Genomic DNA, 22,974 nt, shown 5'->3' with positions numbered 1-22,974 from the left:
GTTTACTGTTGCACTAGGCAGGGAGTGGGAATGTCCCTGGCGCAGGTGATCTTTGTGCTGACACAGAGCTCTCCCAGAGGGGGAGAGCTGCAGTGTTGTGGGTGAGCTGCTGGGTTGAGTATTCAGAATGCCTTCCCCCTATTCAGCTTGTTCTGTTCCTATTTTTGTCTGTGTCTTAGATGCTTTTTTCCATTTGAAATACTTCATGGGTCATCTGTCATATCACTGGCTGGCAAATAGATACCAATATGGTCTAACATGTGGTTTAACAGGATACCATCCTGGTGCCCTTGGTGCCAAAGCCCTGCTGCTGCAGATGTAGGTCTGAAGAGGCCCTCCTTCCCCACTTGTCACCCCTCCTGTCGTGCAGTATTGAAGCTTTGCAGTAGTCTTCATCCTCATGGACTGCACAGGTTTGGAGTAGCCTTTGTTTTATCCCAGAGCCCTTGGCAGCAGTTAAGGCTCTTCCAACTGCCCAGCTAACATTACTTTTAGGTGATCCATCTTCAGCTCCACTGTTCCAGAGGCAGAGTAACAGCAAGCTACTCTGCTGGGGTGTTTGTTTACAGTTATAAATAGCACATGCTGTTTGAATGCTTTTCAGGTTAGAGTTTAGGGGATGACAGGCAGTACAGACTTCGTTATTGGGTTACTTGGAGTTGAGCTTGACTGATAGAGCTGAAAGTCATTTGTTAAAGGGAACAGTCAAACTCTCTATCAGTAAGCTAATGTGAAGCTGGATTGATGTAGTTTAAAAATGAAATGTGAGTTAGCAGCTGCCTTCAGGCTTTTCCTATGGGTGCCACAATCTTGCCCCTTGTAGCCACTGCAGATGACAAATCAGCAGAGGGGGAGCAGCTAGCCTCCCTTTTCTGGCAAGGGACATGTTAGGGTGTTTCAGGACACAACTGTATGATGCTCCTTTGCGTCATCACAGCTGAAATTCAGATAAGGACAATAGCCCTGCAGTACTTGGGTTTATGTATAACAACACCCAGCAGGGCAATGATGGGGATAGGAGTAAAGGGGAATGTGTGTTTTCTAATGAAAAATTCTAATATTCTAATCTATATTAATTCAATATTTTTGAGGAATATTGGCTTAGTGAATCTGTATAGGGAAAGGTGTTGAATTAATTGGTTGGTGTGAGAAGAATGAAATGTTTTCTCAGCAAACACAGCTAACTATTAGGGATTGCCTCTGCCCTGTGGTATGTACTGCAATAAGGAAATATAATTTTAATTAATCTTTTTCCTATGACTCTGTGTCCTGAATCACTAGATCCATAAAAAACAATTAGAAGCTTTCCTAAGGGTTGCATTTGGCACTGGGCTAGTCCTAGAAATAATCAAGAGCTGTTGGCTGACCCCTGTAGGAGTTGTCTCTCTTGACTGCTTCTAATTCAGCTGCTCCCTCAGACAGATTGCAAACAGAATTTGAGCCGGTTTTCCTGGAATAGCACTTCTGGTAGTAACAGGATTAAAACACTGTTACTTCTTTTCTCTCCTCCCAAATATATTTCCAAGAGGACTTGTCATCTATCATGGATCTTGCTACATAAACCTATCTTCTTTGGCTGACCCCTCAGCTGGCCTTATCTCCTGGAAAGCTGGTGGTACTGCAGGTCACCCTGTGCTCATGCCTTCCCACAGTGCAATTCCACATCCACCTTTGGTGCAAGTGATTCAGCAAGTCCAGCAGAATCACAGATGTCTTTAAACAGAAGTGGCTCAAAGCTCCTCTGGGTATGTATGTATGCACACATGTATAAAAGGAACCCAAAACAAAAAACACCCAGAAAGTATTCAAAGAATGAACTTGCTAATTAGCAATAATCTCACTTTGCCCTCTTGATTATGAAACACTGATAGAGTAACTCGGGGCAGCTGTAACTCGGGGCTTCCCTCAAATGCTGTTTTCTGGCATAGTCAGGACCTTGCTCTCCTGTTTTTCTTAAAAAAAACCCCTTCCAGCTCACATTCTTGTTCAAACAGTCATAAGCTCCATTTAGTTGCAGTTGTTTTCAGTATTGCTGTCACATCTTTCTGCACACTGAGATGTCAAGCCTGAAAGCATTGTTCTCTAAGCACCACCTCTTGGATAACGCACACTCTCCCCAGCATGGCTTTTGCACACGGGGGTCTCCCTTCAGCTGCACACTCAGCACCCACCCTCCCACTGGGGGTTTCAACCAAGCCAACAATTCCCTGCAAGGCACTCAGTGCAGAGGATTTTACCTTATGGGGTCGTGTGACTGAGGTGCTGGGCTGAGATTTCTTTAGTTTTTTCCTCAATTTCAGTTCTTTTGTGTCTTTCTTCCCCTTGACAGACATGAAGGTGTCTTAGGGAGCGTTTTGAATGCTAATGTCTCAGTAATTAGAAAGTGTATTTCTGTGGGGCTGACTTCTTTCATATTGGGAAGGATGTTGAACCATGTGGCTACTATCTGGAACAGGCTTGGCTCAATGGCTTACTGCTAATTGAGTAAGTAAGATCAGAATTAGACTGCTAAACATTGCTTTAGGACAGAAGACTGGGATTACAGGGCTAAAAATTGCTTCAGAGGGGGAACTTTGGCTTTTCTACTAAGTTGCTACCTCACAGTGCCTAAAATCCTGACCTCAGAGTCTCTGGTCATGTTCAAGGGTCCAGTTCTCTGCGTGCTTGAGCTACTGGTGTTGGTGGGTTTCCTAAGCCCAGAATCACGTTCCCAGGCTGCATTGATGGAAAACATGTTGCTGGCACACGTGTATTGCAAAAGGTTGGGATGTGTCAACATAGCATTGAGGGTTGTTGCTCTTATCTCCATTGTATTTATTAACCTGGGTCTAACTTGAGTTCTTTCATTCTGCTGCCTTGTTTTTGCAATTCAAAAAATTGAGTGAGAGAGCAAAATGAGGGGACTTCCAGTTGGCTTGAACTGGTAGTCTCTTGTCCTTTTCTAGGAAATGACCTTCGGTCTGGTTGGAGACAAGTCTTCATTTGTAAAAGCATGTTTCTTTTTTCCTGGTTTCTCTAATTCTTGCCCTCACATGCTTCTCACATAAATGTTCCTGAAGCTCCTTGGAATGCAGTGATAAGCTGGTACTTAGAAGGAACTGTTGTCTCACCATGGCTGGATGGAGAGGCAGCAGTCAGTGAATGCAAAGGGCAACATGTTGGATGCTGTGGTTTTGTATTTTTGTTTCCTCCCATCCCTTTTTTCCTACTGGAGAGCTCTGATGTGCTTGCCAGATGGAGCTCCCAGTGATAGATAATTGGTTTAGCAGATACCTTCCCTTTTATGCAGCTGGGATGTCTCCTCTTCTCAAAACCAGCTGGGTCATTGTGTGAAAGGGTAAAGCAAGCATTCCTTCGTAAGCCCTGCTTGCCATCAGGGCCTAGTTTAGTGCTGTGGAATTGGATATGGAAGGGATGGGACACCAGAGACTCTGCAGGAGGAACTAAGTCTATGATTCCCTAATGGAGTGTTAGTCCCTCTTGTGGACTTGAGATGTGGCTGACGTTGACAGAAGAGTTGGGATCACTTAGCTGGAAAGTGCCAGCTTTCCTGTTCTGACACTTTTGCTTACTAGCTGATGATCCTTTTTCCTGTCTGGAAAAAGATGCTTACTAGAAAAGTTTTAGTGGAATATGTTTTGAAGTAGATTTATCCATAAACTCAAAGCTGTTGAAGTATCAGACTTGTTTTCTTTCTTAGTCTGTTTTCACCAGCCCTTTACTGACCAGTGCAATAGGATCTAAAGAAAGTGTGAGGCCTTAGTCAGATGCACAGAATCTTCTTTGACTTCACAAAACATAAGGGGAGTGTGACTCTTTGTTATGGGGGAGTGTGAGGGCCAAGACAGCAAACTTCCATGAGTTCTGTAAACACCCCCTGTAAATAATCTCTTGGTTTGAGTTCTGTATTAGCCAGTGGGGAGAAACCTCTGGGGAAAGCTGGGAATGAGACTTTTCTGTGGCTAGTTTTGTAAAAGGAGAAGACTGGTTTTGGTAGCATTTCATGGTGCATTTGTCTTTCTCTTGTTGCAGGTGAGGCTGGTGCCAGCATTATTCGGGCGTCAAAAGAAGCCCGGAAGAGGTTCTTGGGCCCACTCCATCCCTCTTTCAACTTGGTGAAGACCATTCGGATGTGCCTGTACAAGATGGTGCCAGAGAATGGGCATGAGGTTGCTGCAGGACGTTTGGGTATTTCCCTGACACGGGTCTCTGATGGAGAAAATGTGATATTGTCAGACTTCAATTCCAGGGAGGAACTGGTCCAGGTGAGTGGATTCTTACTGCAGAGGGCTGGGCAGGAACTGCGTGCTGTTTTGTTTTGCCTTGGTCTCCAAATGTCCTTAGTACTGGAGTATAATTGTCAGCACGTGCTAGCATGGTGTTCTGAGAACAGTAATCGTTTCAGTAGGCTTTGATCTGATTCTTAGATTCTGGATCTCTTTCTCCCTCAGGCCTGTGTCTGCAGCGCCTTTATCCCTGTCTATTGTGGGCTGATACCTCCAACCTTGCGTGGAGTGGTAAGTGAGATTCTAAGATGTTCCTTCATTAAATTGCATACTAATGAGTAGGTTTTGATAATGTTACTGTGTGCCAGCTGGCAGCGCTTATCTGAAGAGACACAAGAAATTCCCAAGTAAACAACTTCCAGCAGTGGATAGGCCTTCTTTCCAGTGCTGCCCACAATTGACTATAAATGTCCTGAAGACCAGTGGATTTAACATCTAGTAATACATAGCAGTCTGGGGAAGGGCTGGCTGGCTTAGTAGAGTGTTTTCATGGCTGCATGGTACAACACTTTCCATCACTGAGGCTCCAGCTGTCTGTGGAAAGGAGTTGGCTCAGGATAGAAGTCATGAGTGTAGTCCCTCTCCCATGTGCCTGACACTTTCTGCAGGGCTTTAACTACTAGTGTTGTGGATACTGGCCCTCTTTTCCATGGAGTTCTTCCTGTCCTTTCTCTGAGAATAACGTTCTGCTGCATGCCAGAGCTTTCTTTGAATTGTGTCCAAGGCTGTCCAAGAGCAATTTATCCCTCTGTGTTTGCATGTTAGAAATGAAAACATGTGAAAGCTGTGTAGAGCTTCAGCATTTCTTGATATTGCAGTCATGCTTTAAGGGCCTCCTGGTTGAGCTTGGCCTCTTTTATGCTACACAATTTAATGAACATGTTAAAAGGCAGGGGTGTTGCCGCTGAAGATGAATAGATCACACGCACACAGGTCGAGGTGTGGTGAAAGAGAGAGTTTATTTTTCCTCCCAGGATTTATAGGCTTCTGACCACGGCCAGGGATTGGATGGTCAGGATAACACTTTCTCACTGCACTGGCCATGAGAGATGCCCATCACAGGACATATAACAGAAGGAATGTACACATATCTATGTTTACAGTTACTGTCTTGGGAAAGTCCTTAGAAAACGATGTCAGCAAGCTCAGAAGCGGAGTTTTCAGGGCGACACAGGGGTTTTGCAAACCACACTGTCAAAAGTGAGAGGGAGAACTGCTATAAAATATGTACCCTGATTTACCATAAGTGATCTGACCAAAGTGTCTCAGTCTGTCAGAGCACAGCATCACATCTGTTCTGATTGCTACCTGTGTCCTAAAAGTGAGGTCAGTTTTGCTCCTGCATAATACACAGCTTGGCTGCTTTTGTCTTGTGCAAGCATGTTGGTCAGGGAAATGACCTGGAGGAGATGTCCAGTGTTATCCAGCCCTTCAGAGAAGTGACAGAATCAGTAATGGCTTGGTATTTGCTCAGCAACTGCAGGCAGGGCTTTTTCCCTTCAGCTGGTGGGACCATAGCAGTGGCTCTTGTCTTACATCTCTTTGGGGCTAATTGAGGTCAGTGTGCATCAGGCAAAAATCTTCCAAAACTCTGTACAACATCAGGGTTTCTGGAATGTACAGCTGCCATGGCACACTGAGGGATGACTTCTCATGGGAAAAGGTGGGGAGGAAATATGAGATGAGGAAATTTAATTCCTACCTCTTCCCCAGAAAAGCATTGCTCTGAAGGGGGATTGCTGATGAGGTGAGAGGTTAAATTGGGTTGGGTATGCACTTGGGAAATGGTTTTGAAACAGGAATGCATGTTTCCTAGCATGCCTGTGGTGACTGTATTTACCACAGGATAAACTGACAGGCCTGGCACAAGGACTAGTTTTCAAGGCAATGTTACTGTGTGCAAAGTGCAAAATCTGTATTTTGCCTTCCTCCTAAATTTTTTCCAGTGCTCACTTCTCTGAGATCTGGTATCCTTATGGAGTGGATGATGGAGATGGGGAGTTAAAAAAAACCCAGCAACTTAAATATTGAGAAATGGAAAAATCAGTAACTGACCTGTCAACACACACTATAGCTATGAATTGTCTGCAGCATGTGGATGAGATGAATCCCTGGCAAGGGCCACAAAGTTGATTGTCAATTCATATGAGTGAGGGACCCTGTGCATGGGAGGACATGATAAGGGAATGGAAGTGGGCACCCCAGTCTATGAACCATCCCCTAAAGCTGCTGTTGCTCCTGCCTGCAGGCAGCTGGTGGCTCCAGCCTGTGGCTTTGGGCTGTTCTGGGCTTTGCAGGAGGCTGGAGAGTGGTTACAGTTGGGTTACTGGAGGTTCAGGCAAATCCAAAGAAGTGGCAGCTGAGGTTTGCTGAGGAATGTTAATCAGCATTGCTGGGAATCAGTGGACCAGAGAGTGGGGGCTGTGCAAGTGTACTCCTGTATTTCTATGGAGTCTGAAGGCTTTGCCTGTCAGCTCTGTTGTAGTTGAGCCTTTTTTCTGATGGCATCTCTGCAGTCATGCTGCCACCCTCAGGGAAACGAGTCTTCTGCATCTTTACTGTAAAACTAATGTTGTCCAGCACTGAATCTTACCTCCCTTTTCTTTTAACAAAGTGCATGCCTGCTTTGGTCTGTTCTCATTCCACTCAGCATGTTGGAATCTCATCCTTGCAAAGGGAGTCAGGTGGATGTCTCCAGCTCTAGCTGTGCCTAGTCTGGCTGTCAGTGGAGCAGCTTTGGAAAAGAGGATGAAAATGGCAGCTTGCTGTGGTTGCTTTAGGCTTAGGGAACACTGATGCCCGCTTTAGAAGCAGGAGAGGGTTCAGCTGACTGTTGGTAGCTCTGTTATTGGACAACATCTTGTGAGCAAGCTGTGTTACTGTTTCTGAGAGGATGTACTTATCCTTGAGTTTAATCTATCCTATCCTTCCACTTTCTTCACTATCCAAATTCAGGTGGTGTTGGAATCTCTAAGTGCCTGTCTTGACACAGTGTTTGGTGAGCAAGGGCTGCCATGAAGATAAAATGTCCTGTGCTCTGAGTTTGGGCTGCTGTAGCCTACAACTGTAATCACAAGCCATCTCGCATGAAGCTGTAGGCTGTATGCAAAGGTAGCCCTGAGGTTTAGCTTGCCTCCCAAGAAGGCAACCTGCCGTGCAGTCCACTGTTGAGATGAAGAAGGAGGGATGGGACCACCGTCCTTTGAGATGATTTATTGCTCAAGTAACCAGATAAGGTATCAGTCTCAAGGCGTGAGATTTAGAGGAGCAACAAGTCAGCCATAGCTCAAGGAAGGCATGAGTTTCTTCTTCACACAGCAATATATAACATTTTAGCCAAATAGGCAGTTGACACAAAGCTTGTTTTCATTTATTTAACCTATCACCTTTATTTAATGTTGCTGCACTGTGTCTTTCTCTTAGCCTATAAGCTGACAGGTCACATGCACACCTCTGTTATAGTTTTTGGATCTCTAGCCTATTCTATAAGTCACTATTACAGCTTAAACCTCAAACTATTTTATGTAATATAATTTCTTACCTACTTAAGACATATTCTTACTTACAACTATAGGAACATAAATTTATAATTTCTCTACCCGGTGTCTGTGTACCTTCATCATTACATTAATCCAAGCTCTTTCAAGGCTGCAGATTGAACCCTTCAGCATCTGTAGAAGTTTCTATTTTTTGGTTTCCAACAGTCCACCCTAACCCTGTTGTCTCAATGGCAGCTGGCTTGCAATAGCTGAATTTAATTCCTTTCAGCCCACAAGCCTGTGAACTGTTCCCCAGGCTCAGAGAAGCTGCTTGAGGTCTCTGTCTTGTCTGCCTTCCAGAGCAAGAGAGAACAAAGTGCAAAGCATCCTCCAGACAACATCTTTGGTGTTTTCCTAAGCAATGTGCAGCAAAAGAGCAATGTTGGTGGTCAGTCTGCCTGTGAGACAACAGAAAGCAGGATGCAGAATGGAGCATTTCCTCCTTCAATCATCATTCATCAGCTTCTCACCCAGCAGAGCTGAAAGAGGTTTACAATTGCTACTTGAGGGGCTGCATTGCCCCTCTATGATTTGTGTTTGCGTATGAAGGAAATGGATCCAGGCAGCAAACTGCAGCATCAAGCCTGATAAAAAAACAGCAGAACTCTTCTGTAACTGAGGTTCACACGAGCTGGAATTGTTGCTCTGCAAAAACCCCCAGCTTCATTCTCTTTTGGCTTGATTGACATCCTTTTCCTTTTATCTTTTGCATGTTGCTTACTCTGCCAAAACCTGTGATAATGATCATCTTGCTTAGCTTCTTGTGCAATTACAGTATCCAATGAATGTTTTGAGAAGGACTGGGGTTGCCCTTTCTGCAAGGGTAATGCAAATGTGTTTATGGTACAGAAGTACAGAACATTCTCTGATAAAAGGGTGCCTGTTAGGAGCAAAACCCAAGTCCCTTGTGCTCTGTTATCAGACCACAGCAAGTTGATTCCCAATGTGTATGCATGTGTTGGGATTCCTGCTGGATAAGCCCGCTAGCAACAAATCAGCTGGTTTTATTCATAGGTAACAAACCTGCCAGTGGGGACTTGTATCTGAGCTTATTCGTTTTAAACACAAGTGAAAAATGGCACAATGTCACAGTGTGACAGCTTAGATCAGTGCTAATTTGCACTGCAGGTGGTTGTTGGTGCGTATTATTATTTAATTGGACAGCAGTCAGACCGCATAGGAGATGTAAGTCAGCAGTCACACAAGTGAATGTGCCTTTCTTACTCAACTCTTGTGAGCAGCACACTCAATGAAGAAAAAGCACACAGCAAAAGGGGTTGTTATAAACAACACAGCTCTGTGTTATCACAGCTGTGCTATCACGGGTTTTTACTCCTTCAATGCTGGTGGATGTGTTCCATTCTCTTCGCAAGTTGTTGGCACAAACAGGAAGGAAAAGGGACACAGAGTAAAAAAGCCACTCGATCAGTTGTGAGAATGATGATTGCTGCATTTGTCTTGCTTTCAGAGATATGTTGATGGAGGGATTTCTGACAATTTGCCCCAATATGAGCTGAAGAACACAATCACGGTGTCTCCTTTCTCGGGAGAGAGCGATATCTGCCCACGGGACAGTTCCACAAACATGCATGAGCTGAGAGTCACCAATACCAGCATCCAATTCAACCTTCGCAACCTCTACCGCCTCTCAAAGGCCCTGTTTCCTCCAGAGCCACAGGTGAGTTTCCTGGCCACACCAGAACTTGGGGACTGCAGATCTTGGGCACTGGCTATACTGTGTGCACTTTAGCAGGAGAAGATTCAGGACACTTAGTTTTGTATCTCGTGCTTTGTCTTTAATCTTGACATCATCAACCCAGTGAATCGCTAAACCTTGAGCACCTGCACAAGGGTTTGTCTTCTTTTTCTACTCGAACATCTGAAATTTAGGTAGTAGCAGTTGCTTAGAAAGTATTCCCGTGTTGCCCTCTCTAGAGTAGTCTTTGCTTGGAAATCAGGCTCACTGTAAATAAAGATACATTGACCATCAGAACCAATGTGCACTTCAGTGTTTTAAGGTAAGGATGGAGCTGGCAGCCTTTCTACTGTGTCAGTGTAGCAAGTGGCACTGCAAACTTTGTGTACTTCTGAGAAGATGCAAGTGCCAGATAGCCCTGACATTTGGATGTAATAAGCATGTATTCATGCACTGAATTACTTGGGCAAGTTCTTTCCAACCCCCTCTCTAGTCTTAGCTGGCTTTATCTGCAAACACAATGGCCCTTCCTGGCATCTGCAGAGAAGTATTCTAGGCTGCTTGTCAAGAGTGACTGCCTGGAGGCAGCACACAGCAGCATCAGCTATAGATGGGGCAATGAAGTAGCTGCGACTCTATGCCCACACTTAGATAGGATTCTAGGTGTCCCTTCCAATCTAAGTTGTCTTGTGATTCCCATAGCCAATGTATTGATGCTATACCTCCCATTCCTGCTCAAAGCCTGATAAGGCTGGCAGGAATGACACTTGTTCTTGGGATAGCTCTGGAGTCAGGAAAGTTCCTCTGAAGCCAGCATTGTGGTAGGTGTTTGCTCAGCCAGATTCCACATGAAACTTTCCTTCCTCTGCCCACAGGTGCTGCGGGATATGTGCAAGCAGGGCTATCGAGATGCACTGCATTTCCTGAAGAAGAATGGTAAGGCACTGGCTATTTGCAGGGTGCACTGACTTGCCTGTTCTGTGCCACGCTTGGTGCCTTGGCTTTGAGAGTAGTTGATGGTGCATATGAAAGGAGGAAGGGAAGAGCTGAACTGTGCCTAAGATACTAGGGTATGGAATTCTCATTAATGAGTCTACTTCAGCCCTTCAGGGAGGAGAGGTGGAGGGGTGACCTTTGCAGTTCCCGACACAGTTGCTGGGCAGCAGTGCCATTTGGATGTCCTGCAGACGCCCTGCTGCTCCCCGTGTGCAGCTGGGTCTGTGTGGTGCTGTCCTCAGAGCCCCGGTGCCAGACACTTGGGCGCTGCTCTCCTGCAGCGCTGGGTGTGCTCTTGCTGCCACCTCGTGCCCATGGACAGTGATGCGGACCGGGATAAGTGGGATTGCACTGCAGGAGGGAAATCTTGCCTGCAAGATGGGTGACTGGCAGATCATAGCAACAAAACTCTACAAAACAGCACCCTGCAGAACGTAAAGGGGAGATGGGAGAGTTTGTGATGAGGAAGGAGAGAATGAACTTAAGCCCGCAAGTTTTATCTGCTTGTGGTGAGCATTACAAGAGATGTAAGCTAAAGAGGCTGGGTATGACCTCAGCCTGAGGGGAGTTAGGGTGAAGCAAGGACTAACGCTCTGAAGGCCAGGCAGGGCAGCTGGTTTCTGTCATCCTTACAGTATAACTTCTCTTCTCAGGTCTCCTGAATCGTCCAAGTCCTGCCCGTCCTCTCCTTGCCATAGAAGCACCTCCAGGAGAGAAGAAAGAGGAAGAAACAGAAGCTGAGGACCAACTAGAGGACAACACTGCCCTTGCTGTTGTTGAAGAGCACATCTTCGAACACTTGCCTCCCAGACTGAACCAAGGTATGATTCGAAGGGAGAGATCACAGGTAATCTTCCCATGCTGCCTGGTCTGCCTCCGAAGATTACCGGGATGTGTGGTTATTGTGTATGGCTGGGATTGAAATGACACCTCCTGCAGGTTAGATGTGTTGGGGGTCTCAGATACAGTTGTAGCTCATACTGTGGAGGCTGGACTGGGAGAGCTTGATTCATTTGACAGTGCTCTGCAGGGTAAGGAGGGGAGGGGGTCTTCTTGATGCTCACTCCTTTAGAGTCTGATAAAGGTGAAAGCTGCTGTTTTTGGCTGTGTGCAGGAATTACTAACCTGAGCAAGACTTCCTAAGAAGTGGGAGGTAGCTGCCTCAGGCTGAGTAACTTCTGAGGTATGATGAGAAAAGAGAGTTCCACTGGGGATATTCAACCATGTTTTCTTCTGCCTTCAGCTCTCCTGGAGGCCTGTGCTGAAAGAAGAAATTTCTTGACTGGCCTCAGCAACATGCTGCCTGTGCGTGTGGCCACAGCCATGATGGTCCCCTACATGCTGCCTCTGGAGTCTGCAGTTTCCTTCACTGTCAGGTAAGCCTTGGGCTGGTCCCTTGCTGGTGCTCTTCCCAGCGCAGACAAGTATTTGATGTAGCTGTAGTGTTTGAATGGACAGAAAGTGGGATTCTCTCTAATTCTGCACTGTGGGTTTTCCTGAAGAAGGAGCGCCTGACAATTACCAGACATGAATAAAAAAACCAAACAAACCAACCCCCACAAAACGAGAAAAACCAAGAACCCAAAACTTTTCCTATCTTCCTATGTCATTTAGTTACAGCCATTGCTTCCAGCTTGAAGGAAGACTACTGTGTGCTAGAACTTGCCCCAGTAAATGGTGATAAATTTTTGAGCCTTAAGAGAGACTTGAAGATGTCACTGGTACTCTTTTCATCATGTTCCCTTGCATGGCCCAGCTAATGGTTGTCTCCTGTGTCTGTACAGGTTGCTGGAATGGCTCCCAGATATCCCTGAGGATCTAAGATGGATGAGGGAGCAGATGACAGAAATCTGCAACTATCTTGTGAAGAAAGCCAAGAAGAAACTGGGCAGCCATCTTTCAGCCAGGTATGGCTGCTTTTCTTAACAGCAGTTTTCTGTAGGAGCCCTTCATTTCCCCTTACACCTTTGAATTCTGGAGACGCTAGTCCCCTGGAGCAGAGCAAATAAGGCACAAATCGACCAGAAGGATTTACCTCTTGCACTGAAATGCAAATCTGGTCTGTTGTTTCTTGGCTTCCTCAACTGTTGGATAGACTCAGCACATGGTTCCCTTCCTTTGTCCTGTTATAGGGCACACCCTGTAATGAAGCTGCCACTATAGCAGTAGGTTAGAAGTCTGATTAAAACAGTATGCCAGCTTATTTCCATGCTCCATATAGTAGACAGAAGTGCTTGTCTTTGTGGCATTTTCTGGCCCAGGATCCCCTGCAAATGCTTTCCAAGAAGTACTTGTGTTCAAATGACCTCCTCTACCTGAATATCTCAGCCTGGTTTTTGGGGAGGGAATATGGTGGCCAGGGAACACAAGAGAGTTTCCAAATGAGACTTGAGTTGTCTGGGCCTGTCTGTGTGCCTGTGCTTCTGACTGAACTCCTGCAATAGCCCCTGGCTTGAGGCTGTGGCAAGACTGCTGTGTGGATGAGAATAGGAAACTCACAGTAGTAGTCAGGGGGTCGCAGCTGTGATTTGATTCTAGTACAGAGGTGTGATTCTTACCCAAAAGAGTTCATGGTATGAATAACTGAGAGATGTGAGGGAGAAAAATGGGCATAGTGAGACTTCTCACTGAAGTCATATAGTCAATTTAGTACAAAACAAGACTGTGGTACTGGAGCTCTACTCTGGTGACTTGCTCAAGTCTTCCCATGTACTGAGTCTTTGCATATATTTCAGGCTTTACTACCACCTCGAACTCGGAGGGCCCCAGAAGCTGCCAATTTCTCCCCCGCCACCTTGTGGTGAAGCACTGCCCATGTGGATGAGAAGCAACCGCTCGGTTTCTGATGTCATGATGAAGTGGGAGGAGTACCAGCGCCAGCTCATGCTGGGCTTGCTCTGCATCAACGTGGACATGCAAGCCTCCCTCTTCCCTCGGGAAGGGTTTCAGTTAAAGCTTCCACCTCTAGGCTGTGCAAAAGAGTGCCTGCCACTCTTCTGAGGCTGCTGCTGGGGGGGGGGGATGAGGGTGGGTGGGAAGGGGAATGGACATAGGGTGGGACCAGTCTCATCCCTCAGCAGCAGGCTGCCCTGTGCTCCTGAATATGCTGCAAAGGGGATTTCCCCGGGATGGAGACTGGTGGAATTGACTGTAGCCATTTGTTGCCCACTGGGCCAAGCAAGGGACTTTTGTGTTCACACACACAGGCTGATTCCTTGCTCTAGACTTGTGGTGAGGCATGGCCATTGCCTGTGGCCAGGCTGATGCTGACCCAGCTGGGCTCTCCCAAGTAGTGCACTTTGAATTGCCACTGGCTTTTTACCGCCAAATAACCAGGATGTAGATGACGCTCTCAAGTTCATACAGCTTTTACCTCCCTTGGTTTTTCAGAGCATGTGTCTTGATTCCTCTCCTTAAATCATTTGTCAACCCTTAGATCTTTGTGCTGCTGAAAGATGAGGTAGCCTCTTGCCAAACCAATTTTTCTCACGGGTTTCAAGTCTCCTCTTGACTTTCTTCTTTGCTGAAACCAAGTCCTTTCCTCTCTCCCTTAATTGCATCCACACTGGAAGCTGGAGCTGGTCCTGCAGCAGACTACACTGGAATTGCAGAAGTGTAGAAAATTTATGTATTTCCCCTGATTCATGTTGTCTTGGTCTCTCCCTTCTTGATTGGGGTCCTCAGGAAACTGCTGTGACTTGAACTCTGAGTGTTAAGTGTTTGAGCTTATTTAAAGAAATAATGTTGACAGATTTTTTTTCCAGGGAAACATGCTGAATTTGAGGTCCTATTCCTGATTCCGTGAATGGAATTGGTGTGGGGTTGCCCTGAAAAAAGCTCAGCCAGGCTATCTCAGGATCGTCTTAGCAGCTGAAGCAATATGAAATGCATGTAGGAAGATGAGAATGGTGCGGGGAATGTTATTTTTCAGAGGTTTGTGGTGGAGTGTCACAGCAAGTGCTGGGGAAGTGGCTGTCTCTGACAGGGGTCAGTTGGGCTTTGCTCCTTAAGGGGCTGTAAAATTGAGGCAAATTCCAAGTGGGTGATACAGAATGGATCTCCTGCCAAACTGAGGCTTCTATCTCTCTTTTGGTCAGAAAGTTTGGTTGTTGAGCCTTTGGAGTGAGAAGGATTTAGGCTTGGAGCTACATAAGCATCACAGCTTGCCTGTCTCATGTTGTTGCTCACAGGTCCTGCTCTGCAGCTAGCGGGAGCATGAGAAGTGAAGATTGTTGATGCACATGCAGCCACTTGGAACTGGCTCCTTTTTGTCTTGCTCCTTAAAAGACCAGACCTAGTGGATCTGTAGCAGAGCAAGGAGGCACTGCCTTCTCAGCAGTGATCTGTCTGTGGCTTGTGTGAGAAGTATGAATTCCCTGTTCTTCACAGGGTGAAACATGGCCTCCTGTGGGGATTGCATGGATTTTAGCTTAGGTCTTCACACTCTGACAAACCCAGCTCCTGGTACCTTTTTCTGCTGCTTGTCTTGCTACTTGAGGCGTCTTCTACCTCTCCTAGCACAAACAGTGTGCAATGGCCAAAGCAAACATATGCTGTCTTTGCTGGGGAGCAGGACAGGGTATCTGAAGCTGATTATGTAGCCTATACATGGCATAGTGATTTTTAATAGACTCTGTTTTGCGCCTTAGATTTAGAAAGGGAAAATAAACCCAGAAGTTGTGCTAATAACTGGAAAAAGTAGTAAATCTTGTTGAGCAATGTGGGTGATGGGGTGGGTGCTGTTTCCTACGAGCACAGTTGTGCACTAGGCATGGGTTTGGTGTTTGAGTGGAGACTGATAAGCATCAGGACTTTCCTGCAGTGGCTGTGCCAAGCTGGGAGGCAATGGAGTGGGTCTCTGCCCAGGAGATGCCAGTGCAAGAATGAACTTGTGACTTAGATTGTCACCCCACTGCTCTTGCGGGATGTAACTTAGATCTATGTAACACAAGGGCCTGTGTATCTTACAAAGCAGGCCTGCACTTAGGCAGTCAGATTTAGTCTTAAGCTTTGCATAATTAAGTCAGTTAGGGAACAGGGAAGTCACTACAGGAAGAGAAAAATGGGAGGATTCTGAAATCAGAATAGAACATTCAGTTACAAAACAAGTCAATCTTGTGATTGTTTAAAGCCCACAGAAAAAATAAATGCTAGATGCTAGTGGAAGTGAACCAGCACCAAGCTATTGTCATTTAGTGGGGGCAAGATGAATTTGATGAAAATTGGAACTGAGAAAAGGTGTTCATTTTGTAGTTTGGTATGAGATTTCTTTTCTTCCACTGTTTTGGACTACCTTTCTGGGGTACTGGTACATGCACAGCTACTTAGATTCCTAAATGCATATCATCCTGTGCACACAGAGCAATTGGCAAGAACATAGAGATATTTAGTGGCAAGAAATTAAGGCATTTTATCCAGAAGCAAAACTGAGAGAGGCAAAACTGCATAAGGAAAATCCTGTGTTTAGAAGCTGCTGCCCTTTTGACGCTGCTTTTTCTTTTTTTTTTTTTTTTTTTTTTAAATATATATATGGGTGGAGAAAAATGATGCAAGTATTTTTTTATCCCTTTTTCCTGGACTGGTAAAACCACTGAGTGATTATGTAAACCACTAAACTATGAAACAAAATGCTCTTGGCAATAGAGTGTGCTAAGAAGTTGCAGCTTGGCACCCTTATCCCTTGCCTTTTGCATCAGAACTGACTGGTGTGTTGCCGACTGGACTGATGTCATTGTCTTCCAATGGATCCAGAAGGGCTGGGGATTCTGGTTCATGCATCTCAAGAGACCAACAGCTGTGCCTGGTAAAAGGCCCGAGTTTTGTTCTGTGTTTCACCTCATCTGTAGTTTAATTTATTATATTAACTTCTCAATGAGAAACTTTTTGTACACTTCAAACTATAACCACAAATCAAAGCCTGGCTTTAAAAATAAAGGTCTAACTCTTCACAAGGAAATTCCTGTTTTTCCTATGCTAATTTGCAGGGTGTGAACAGATACTGGGAAAGCACCACTCTGTGTTAACTCTTTGCCTTGTTTTTACTCCCCAAGTTTTACAATGGCTATTTTATGATAGCTTGTTGGCTTTATGGATTTGAGCTCTGATAAAGGAACTGCAGATCTGTCAAAAATACCTCAAAGTAGCCTCATTTTCCTTTTGAAAAGTTTAACCCATTTGCTTGAAATTCTTGCTGCTCATCACAGATTGCAAAGAATGAAGGAATTAAGGAAGTCACCTTTCCCATTGATGTAGGAAAAAGGGCTGTGTCAGCTTGTGAGTGGCTTTTTGTTATGCAGTGCTGCCTTGTCTAGTTGAGACCCCACTCTTTTTGAAATCTTTGGAAACCTTGTGATTGGCTCTGGATTGGATATGGAAGGGTTTATTGTGATAGTGCTCACTGGAACTGTTCAGCCCCTTGTTCTGTGTGTACATCATGGCATGCAAAGCTACCTTCTGGACAGCCACTGCTGTACACTGGGCCCTTGCTTTCCAAGTCCATAGAAGCAAGGTCACCTGTGGCAGTCAGTCCCTTCTCCAAAATGTGTGGCTGGGCAGCCCAGCAGGGGCCTGTCTGCTCTCCAGTGTATGGTGAGAGAGACAAAAAATTCTGTTCCTGGACAAAAATTCATCTTGTATCCATGTCCAACAGTCCTTACAGCATTTGCTGGATTCCTGCACTCCAGGAGTCCCAACCTTTGCCATTTCCACTGTTTCACATAAAGGGTCTGTGCATTCAGGAATCTACTTTTTTTTCCTCCTTCCTGTGTTATTATTTGCTGCTTGTAACAAGGCTAATGGTGACCTTATGCATCTAACCAGCCCCTAACCTGTACAACACTGTAGAGTTGTTTTGTGTACAACAGTCCGTGCCTATGGCATGCTCTGTAACCCACAATTAGTGTGTAGTGTAATTGGTTTGGTTTGCTGCCTGCCCTACTGCTAATTGTTGCAAGCTGATTTTCAAGGGCTAGGAGAAAATACTGACCACTGTGTACAGGACCTAGGAATTGTTTTCTCATGGCTTCTTGGATGCCTGTGTACCTGCAACACTCAGACCAGAGGATAAAAGAGAATCTGCTGTCTGCTGGCACTGGGGTGTTCCTAGTACTTTTATATTCCCCAGTGGTTTTATTAATTTATAAAAATTATCAAATAATTCACTACTTCCTTGGAGAAAAGAGCTCTCACTTTCACCAAAGTGGTTGTGGGACAAATACCTGAAACTCTGTGTGTGTTTATTCCTTTGGGGGGGTCCATTTCTACTAAACATATGCTGGTTGGGGTGGGTAGCAGGGCTGCCAAAGTCAGAGGCCCTTGCCAACAGTTTTTTCAAGCTTTGATCTTGTCTTCTCCTTAAATCAGTGAGAGAATGGACCAGCTTACCTGGCTGCCATGTCAGCCAGCTTGTTTGTGCCAAACACATGCTGTGCCTCCTGTCCTTCTGGTATCTGCCTTTCTGAGTGCAGCAGGACTCACTCCCCTCTCCTCTCCCTCCTTCCCTTTGCCTGCTGCTGGGACATTGCTCCTTTTCCAACCTGCAGGCAGCTCCACTAGGACAGCACCTAACTGCATCCATCTCACTCTGTGGATCCACATCAGCTCTCCTTCACAGGGAGGATGAAACTCTAGTTACAAACAGAAGACTTGGAAATGTAACTTTGAAATAAATACCTCTCACTTCTGGGGTTTTCTCTTGTTCTTGAAAACAGCATCTAAAGCAGCTCTTTGAGCTTTGTGTGTCCTGGGACTCCACTGCTGCCACAGAGTTTTAGAAGACCCTTAAGCACACAACACATGTGGAGGTCCTGTGGAAATTACTGGTGTCAGAGCAGAAACTAGACCAGCAATAGCATACACAAGTTGTGTATTTACGTGGCAATGTCACTAAGTAGTGTTCACAGTCACTTTAAAAGTTCAGTATTAAATTGTTGATGCTTTTTTTTCCCCTCCTGTTTCTATTTTCTAATGTTTTGCTGAAGAAAATGTAACTATTTATTTTGGCAGAAATATATCTTCTAATAAAAACTTTCTCAATATATTTACCTGGCTCTGGTAGGCTGCTTCTTTTGCTGTTTAAAGGTTTATTGAATATTTATTGGATGTGCTGTATGATGTGGGTTTGTTTTGCTAGGCCTAAGCCCATTCAAGTTCCTCTCAGGGTCAACATTTATCAGTACACAATTAAAGGGGCATTGATCTAGAGGTGGAAAATGGGTGCATTTTGGTCCAGGTCGGATTTACTCAAGCCTAAATACCCTAAGTGCTATTAGCCTCTGTTTATTGGAGCTTTGTGGCATACCCGGGTTTCCAGGAGGAATTAAGCACCCTCTTGTGGGAATAGCAGGTGTTTGTCACTTGTGGAAAGGTTAGAAAAAGTCATTCACAAATTTAAAACTTCTCCATTAAAAGACCACCTCTTGAGGAAACTGACCCCTCTTTCTAGAGAGTCCCTGCTGGTGAAATAGGTGGTACTGGCTCTTGTATGTCTGCCTGTTACGACAGATACCGAAGTCTGCCCCGGTTACTCTCCAGCCGGAGCGCACAGAAGCCACCGGGCCTCGGGCTGGGGGAATGCCGGGGCTTTCCTTGGTGCCAGCCCAGGGATGTGGGCAGGGCCGCCCTGGAGCCGCGGCCGGGCCGCGAGGCTGGGATGGCCCGGAGCAGGGCCAGGAGCCTCACACAGGCTGCGGCTTGGAGCTGCGCGGGTCTGGCGGACAGCACAGGGCTCGGGCTCCTCTTTGTCCAGGCTTTTGACAGCCGGAAACTTTAGGAAGAGACTTTGTTATGTGCTGTCACGTGACGGGGACAAGTGCTGTAATTAGCATTCTAGGATGCAGCTGGTAAAGCAAACAGCTTTCTTAACCTCTAATGACTGCAAAACAACAAAACCCCCAGCCCGGTGCCGTTAATCAGTGAAATGAATCCTTTTTCCATAAAGCCGCCCGGGCGCTGCCTGCGGCTCTGCTGGGGGAGTGGCTGCGAGCGGGGCTGGGTGCGCGCCTCTCCTGCCCCTCAGGGGTGCTGGGGCCGGGGCAGCGCTGCTTCTCCCGAGGGGCCCGGCGCCCGCTGCCGCCCGCCCGGCGGGCCCGGCCCGGCCCGGCCCTGCCGCCCGCGGCCCCGCTCATTTCCGGCCGGGGCCGCCCCGGCGCCAGCGGCGGCTCCGCTCCCGCCAGAGCGGCCGCAGGTGCCGCTCGCTCCCGCCCCGCCGGGCCAGGTAAGCGCCGTGGGGGGAGTCCGGGGCGGCAGCGCCGGCAGCGGGGTGAGGGTGCGGTGCTCCGGGGCCGATCCCCTCCCCGGGGCAGCTGCAGGCTCCCGCCGCCGAGGTGTCCGGGAGCGGCTGCCCCAGCGAAGGGCCCCGGCGGCTCCCTCGCCCCGCCGGCCGCCCCCGCGGCTGTGGGGAGAGGCCAGCGGAGGGCTGGGGGCCCTGCGTGCTGCGGGCTCCTCGCCGGGCCGCAGCCACACACCTGGCCCGTCCCCAGCTGTCGGAGATCCTTCGCTGGTGACAGACGGATGCGGAGTATCCGCGTTCCTGTGCGATGCTGTCTCCTCCCGCACACAGCGCTCCTGAGGCGTAGCTGCGGCCGCACCACGGGATGGGGAGCGCTGCCCTGGGGGGGTCCGGGACAGGGAGCTGCTGCCTCTTCGCCGTCTCTCCCCAGTCTCTGTGAAGTCTGCAGGCTCCTTTGATATGCGGTCATGGAACCTTGGTCTTTCTTGTTGAACCTGAGTAGAGACCTTGTTATTTTCTCTCTTCCTTTTTCCTTTGTTTAGGGAATATTCTTTCTTGTCGTGGTCTAGGTGCAGATGACACTACACCATATCAAGATGCTGCAGGTTCCTACAGCAGCTGTGTTGGTGCTGCTTCTCCTTCTCTAGAGGGAAAAAAATACCAGAGCTTTCCCACTCCCAAGACTGCGGCCTCTTTCTCTTTAATATCTCTCACTCATGGGATGCACTTCGGTGAACTTGTGTGTTGAACCTAAGTCCTTCCTGTAGGACTTCCTGAAAACAGCTGAGGGGAAAAGAGGTCAGCCTCAGACACAGGGAGATGGCTGTGCTCAGGAATATCCTGAGGAGGCAGGATAATCCAAACACAGCTTGATTGTTTAGTCGTGACCTGTTGAGTTCTTGCTTTTTCTGATGGTTGCTCTGCATCAAAGGGGGCTCAGAAAACCTTAATTTCTAGCTTTGCCTTTATGCAGGCTCAGGGGCCATTGTATCTTATTTTCCATGTTCTAGACTAACATTTATTTCTGAGGATCATCTAACTAGCTATATATAGATGAGTATATATATACACACATCTCCTGAGGACTATGGAAATTGCTTTTCTTGATCAAACAGATAATTGCTTCAGGTGGTCTAGAGGACGTTCTGAAAAGCTGCAGTGAGCTGGGGTGGAAGAATCCTCTCTTTTCCAGGACACCCTGCTCCACAGAGAGTGATGTGAAGCCTGAGATAAAGTTTTAGAATCCTTCATAAGAAGATATAAAATGTCTTTGAAGCTACCTTGCTGGGCAAAAAATATTCTCATTCCCTGGAGCATCATTCTTCTCTTGGCTTCCTGCGGCAAGCTATAGTGGGGAGTGTGAACTACCCATTTGGAAGCTCTGCTTGGTTGTTTTGTTACCATCAGACAGGAAAATTTCTCCCCCACACCCCAGTTTGATGTATCTGATGAATCGACAGCCTCCTGTCTACTGACCTGAAGATGGTGCTGCAAAGGAGGACTCCACGTGGGGCTGTCTTTAGCAGCACACAGACAGTGCTGGGGAACTGCTGTTCCTCGTGACTTTGCCAGGCAGCCTCAGAAAATGAACTATTGGGATAAGGACAATTGACAGCAACAGAAATCACATGGGCTCAGCTCCATGCACAATGCTCTTCATGGTCAGAGAGCTTTAAGGAAATCGATCCCTATGTGCAGCAAATGAGGTTTGGTTTCCATAACGTGGCTATTCACTCTCTAGATCTTTTTTGATTTCATAAGGCTGCTCTGAGGACTGAATTCTCCCTGCTCTCCTCCCTTGCTTGCAGGAGCTCATCTTGGATTTAAGGACAGTGACGAGCAACTTCAGCTGTAGCAAATGTATCATCTTCTACTGAGTGGAGCAGCATCTCCCTCCTTCCTGCCAGGTGCCTTGGCTTGCTTGTCGCTTTGCGTAAAGTCTGAGGTGGAAATACTTGGTTTACTCTGCAGGTCCGAATCTCTTGTGGTTCTGTTGTTCTCCTACCAGAACAGCAGAATTGCAGCAATGAGTAAGAGCTTCTGTTCCTTGTCACTGTGTATCCTTGCAGGTACCCATAGCCCAGCAGCTTGAAAGGGAGGTGCTGATTGACCCTCTTAATATTTTCCTAGAAATGTTCTCCTCATCCTACACCCTAGCCTTTAATTTCTTGCCTGAGGCTGAGGAGAATTTCCCTCCACATGGCCTTAATGCATATTTTGCTAAGTAAACCTGACCTCTGCAGCTGTGCACGGAGCACCAGGGTGGATCTACTTAGTATCTACTAAGTATTCCCATGGGCTTCTGCTGTGGCAAGGAGCACCGTGTGCTCCCCTCCAGCCATAGGATCAAAAGGTTTTCCAACCCTAAGCTTTTAAATAACCACCAGCCACACGTTAAAAAAATCCCAAACCACAAAATGATATAATTTCTTGTTTTTCTTTTAAATTATGTTCTTAATTTGCTTTTTCCTGCTGATTTCTGATTCTCTTGGAGATTTCTACATGTCTGTATAAGCTGCCAGGAATGCTTAAATCTCAGTATTTCACCTGACTGCAGGACCTAAGTGCCTCAAAAGGAATAACAAGTATTGTGAACTTTGGGAGAAAACAAATACCCAAAGCAGAGGTATGTTGTGGTACTGTGGACTTTCAGATGAAGGCTGGAGCCATGCTGGGCTTTCCTGTGCTCAGTTCAGGATTGGAGTAACATGGCTGGGAAACCCTGTGGACTTTTTAGCCAAATGTTTTTCTCTTAACCTTGTGTGACAGAGCACTAAAGCAGAAACAAATACAGTCTTGTGCTCTCAGAGACTATGGCTTTAATCTAATCATGGGTTTGTTTTGGAGGAAATGAGATATGGTGCAACACTTTGGAAGGGTACAGTGTTCTTCTATGCTTGGCATAACTGGAGGAAAATCTGTCAAGTAAAAAGAGTGAGAGCAAGGAGGCTTGTAACATCCCTGCTTTCTATCCAGTGAAGTGTGTGATTGTGGATAATTTAGCAGAGATGACATCTGAAGGAGGACCTCTTGCCTCTGCTTCTGTGCCTTCAATCTCTGCTGGTATGAGACTTTGTATCACTGTTCTGCTCCAGTTACTGCCCTGTCGATGTGGAAGGGAGTGCCTGGTTCAGAAGGATGTCTGAGCTTTACACATACCTGAAAGCCCTGCAGGAAAGGCTTGTGTTGTTCTGGGGATGGCAGGAGAGCTCTGAAGATGTGCCTGGG

At 46.6% G+C, this 22,974-nt stretch overlaps 1 protein-coding gene across 1 annotated transcript in view; it reads left to right on the top strand.

Moving 5' to 3' along the window:
• The window catches only part of PNPLA2 (patatin like phospholipase domain containing 2), a 30,481-nt gene extending 11,926 nt beyond the window's left edge, over positions 1–18,555 (top strand). The window contains exons 2-9 of the mRNA XM_058832339.1: positions 4,033–4,265; positions 4,452–4,517; positions 9,294–9,503; positions 10,397–10,457; positions 11,171–11,338; positions 11,761–11,893; positions 12,302–12,424; positions 13,253–18,555. Coding sequence (XP_058688322.1) covers positions 4,033–4,265; positions 4,452–4,517; positions 9,294–9,503; positions 10,397–10,457; positions 11,171–11,338; positions 11,761–11,893; positions 12,302–12,424; positions 13,253–13,517 — 1,259 coding nt within the window. The 3' untranslated portion in view covers positions 13,518–18,555. The remainder of the gene's footprint in view (positions 1–4,032; positions 4,266–4,451; positions 4,518–9,293; positions 9,504–10,396; positions 10,458–11,170; positions 11,339–11,760; positions 11,894–12,301; positions 12,425–13,252) is intronic.
• The last annotated feature ends 4,419 nt before the right edge of the window (positions 18,556–22,974 follow it).

The sequence above is a fragment of the Poecile atricapillus genome, chromosome 1 (genome assembly GCF_030490865.1).
Source record: "Poecile atricapillus isolate bPoeAtr1 chromosome 1, bPoeAtr1.hap1, whole genome shotgun sequence".
In the NCBI taxonomy this organism is placed as follows: Eukaryota; Metazoa; Chordata; class Aves; order Passeriformes; family Paridae; genus Poecile; species Poecile atricapillus.
This window is presented reverse-complemented; position numbering and strand designations above follow the sequence as displayed.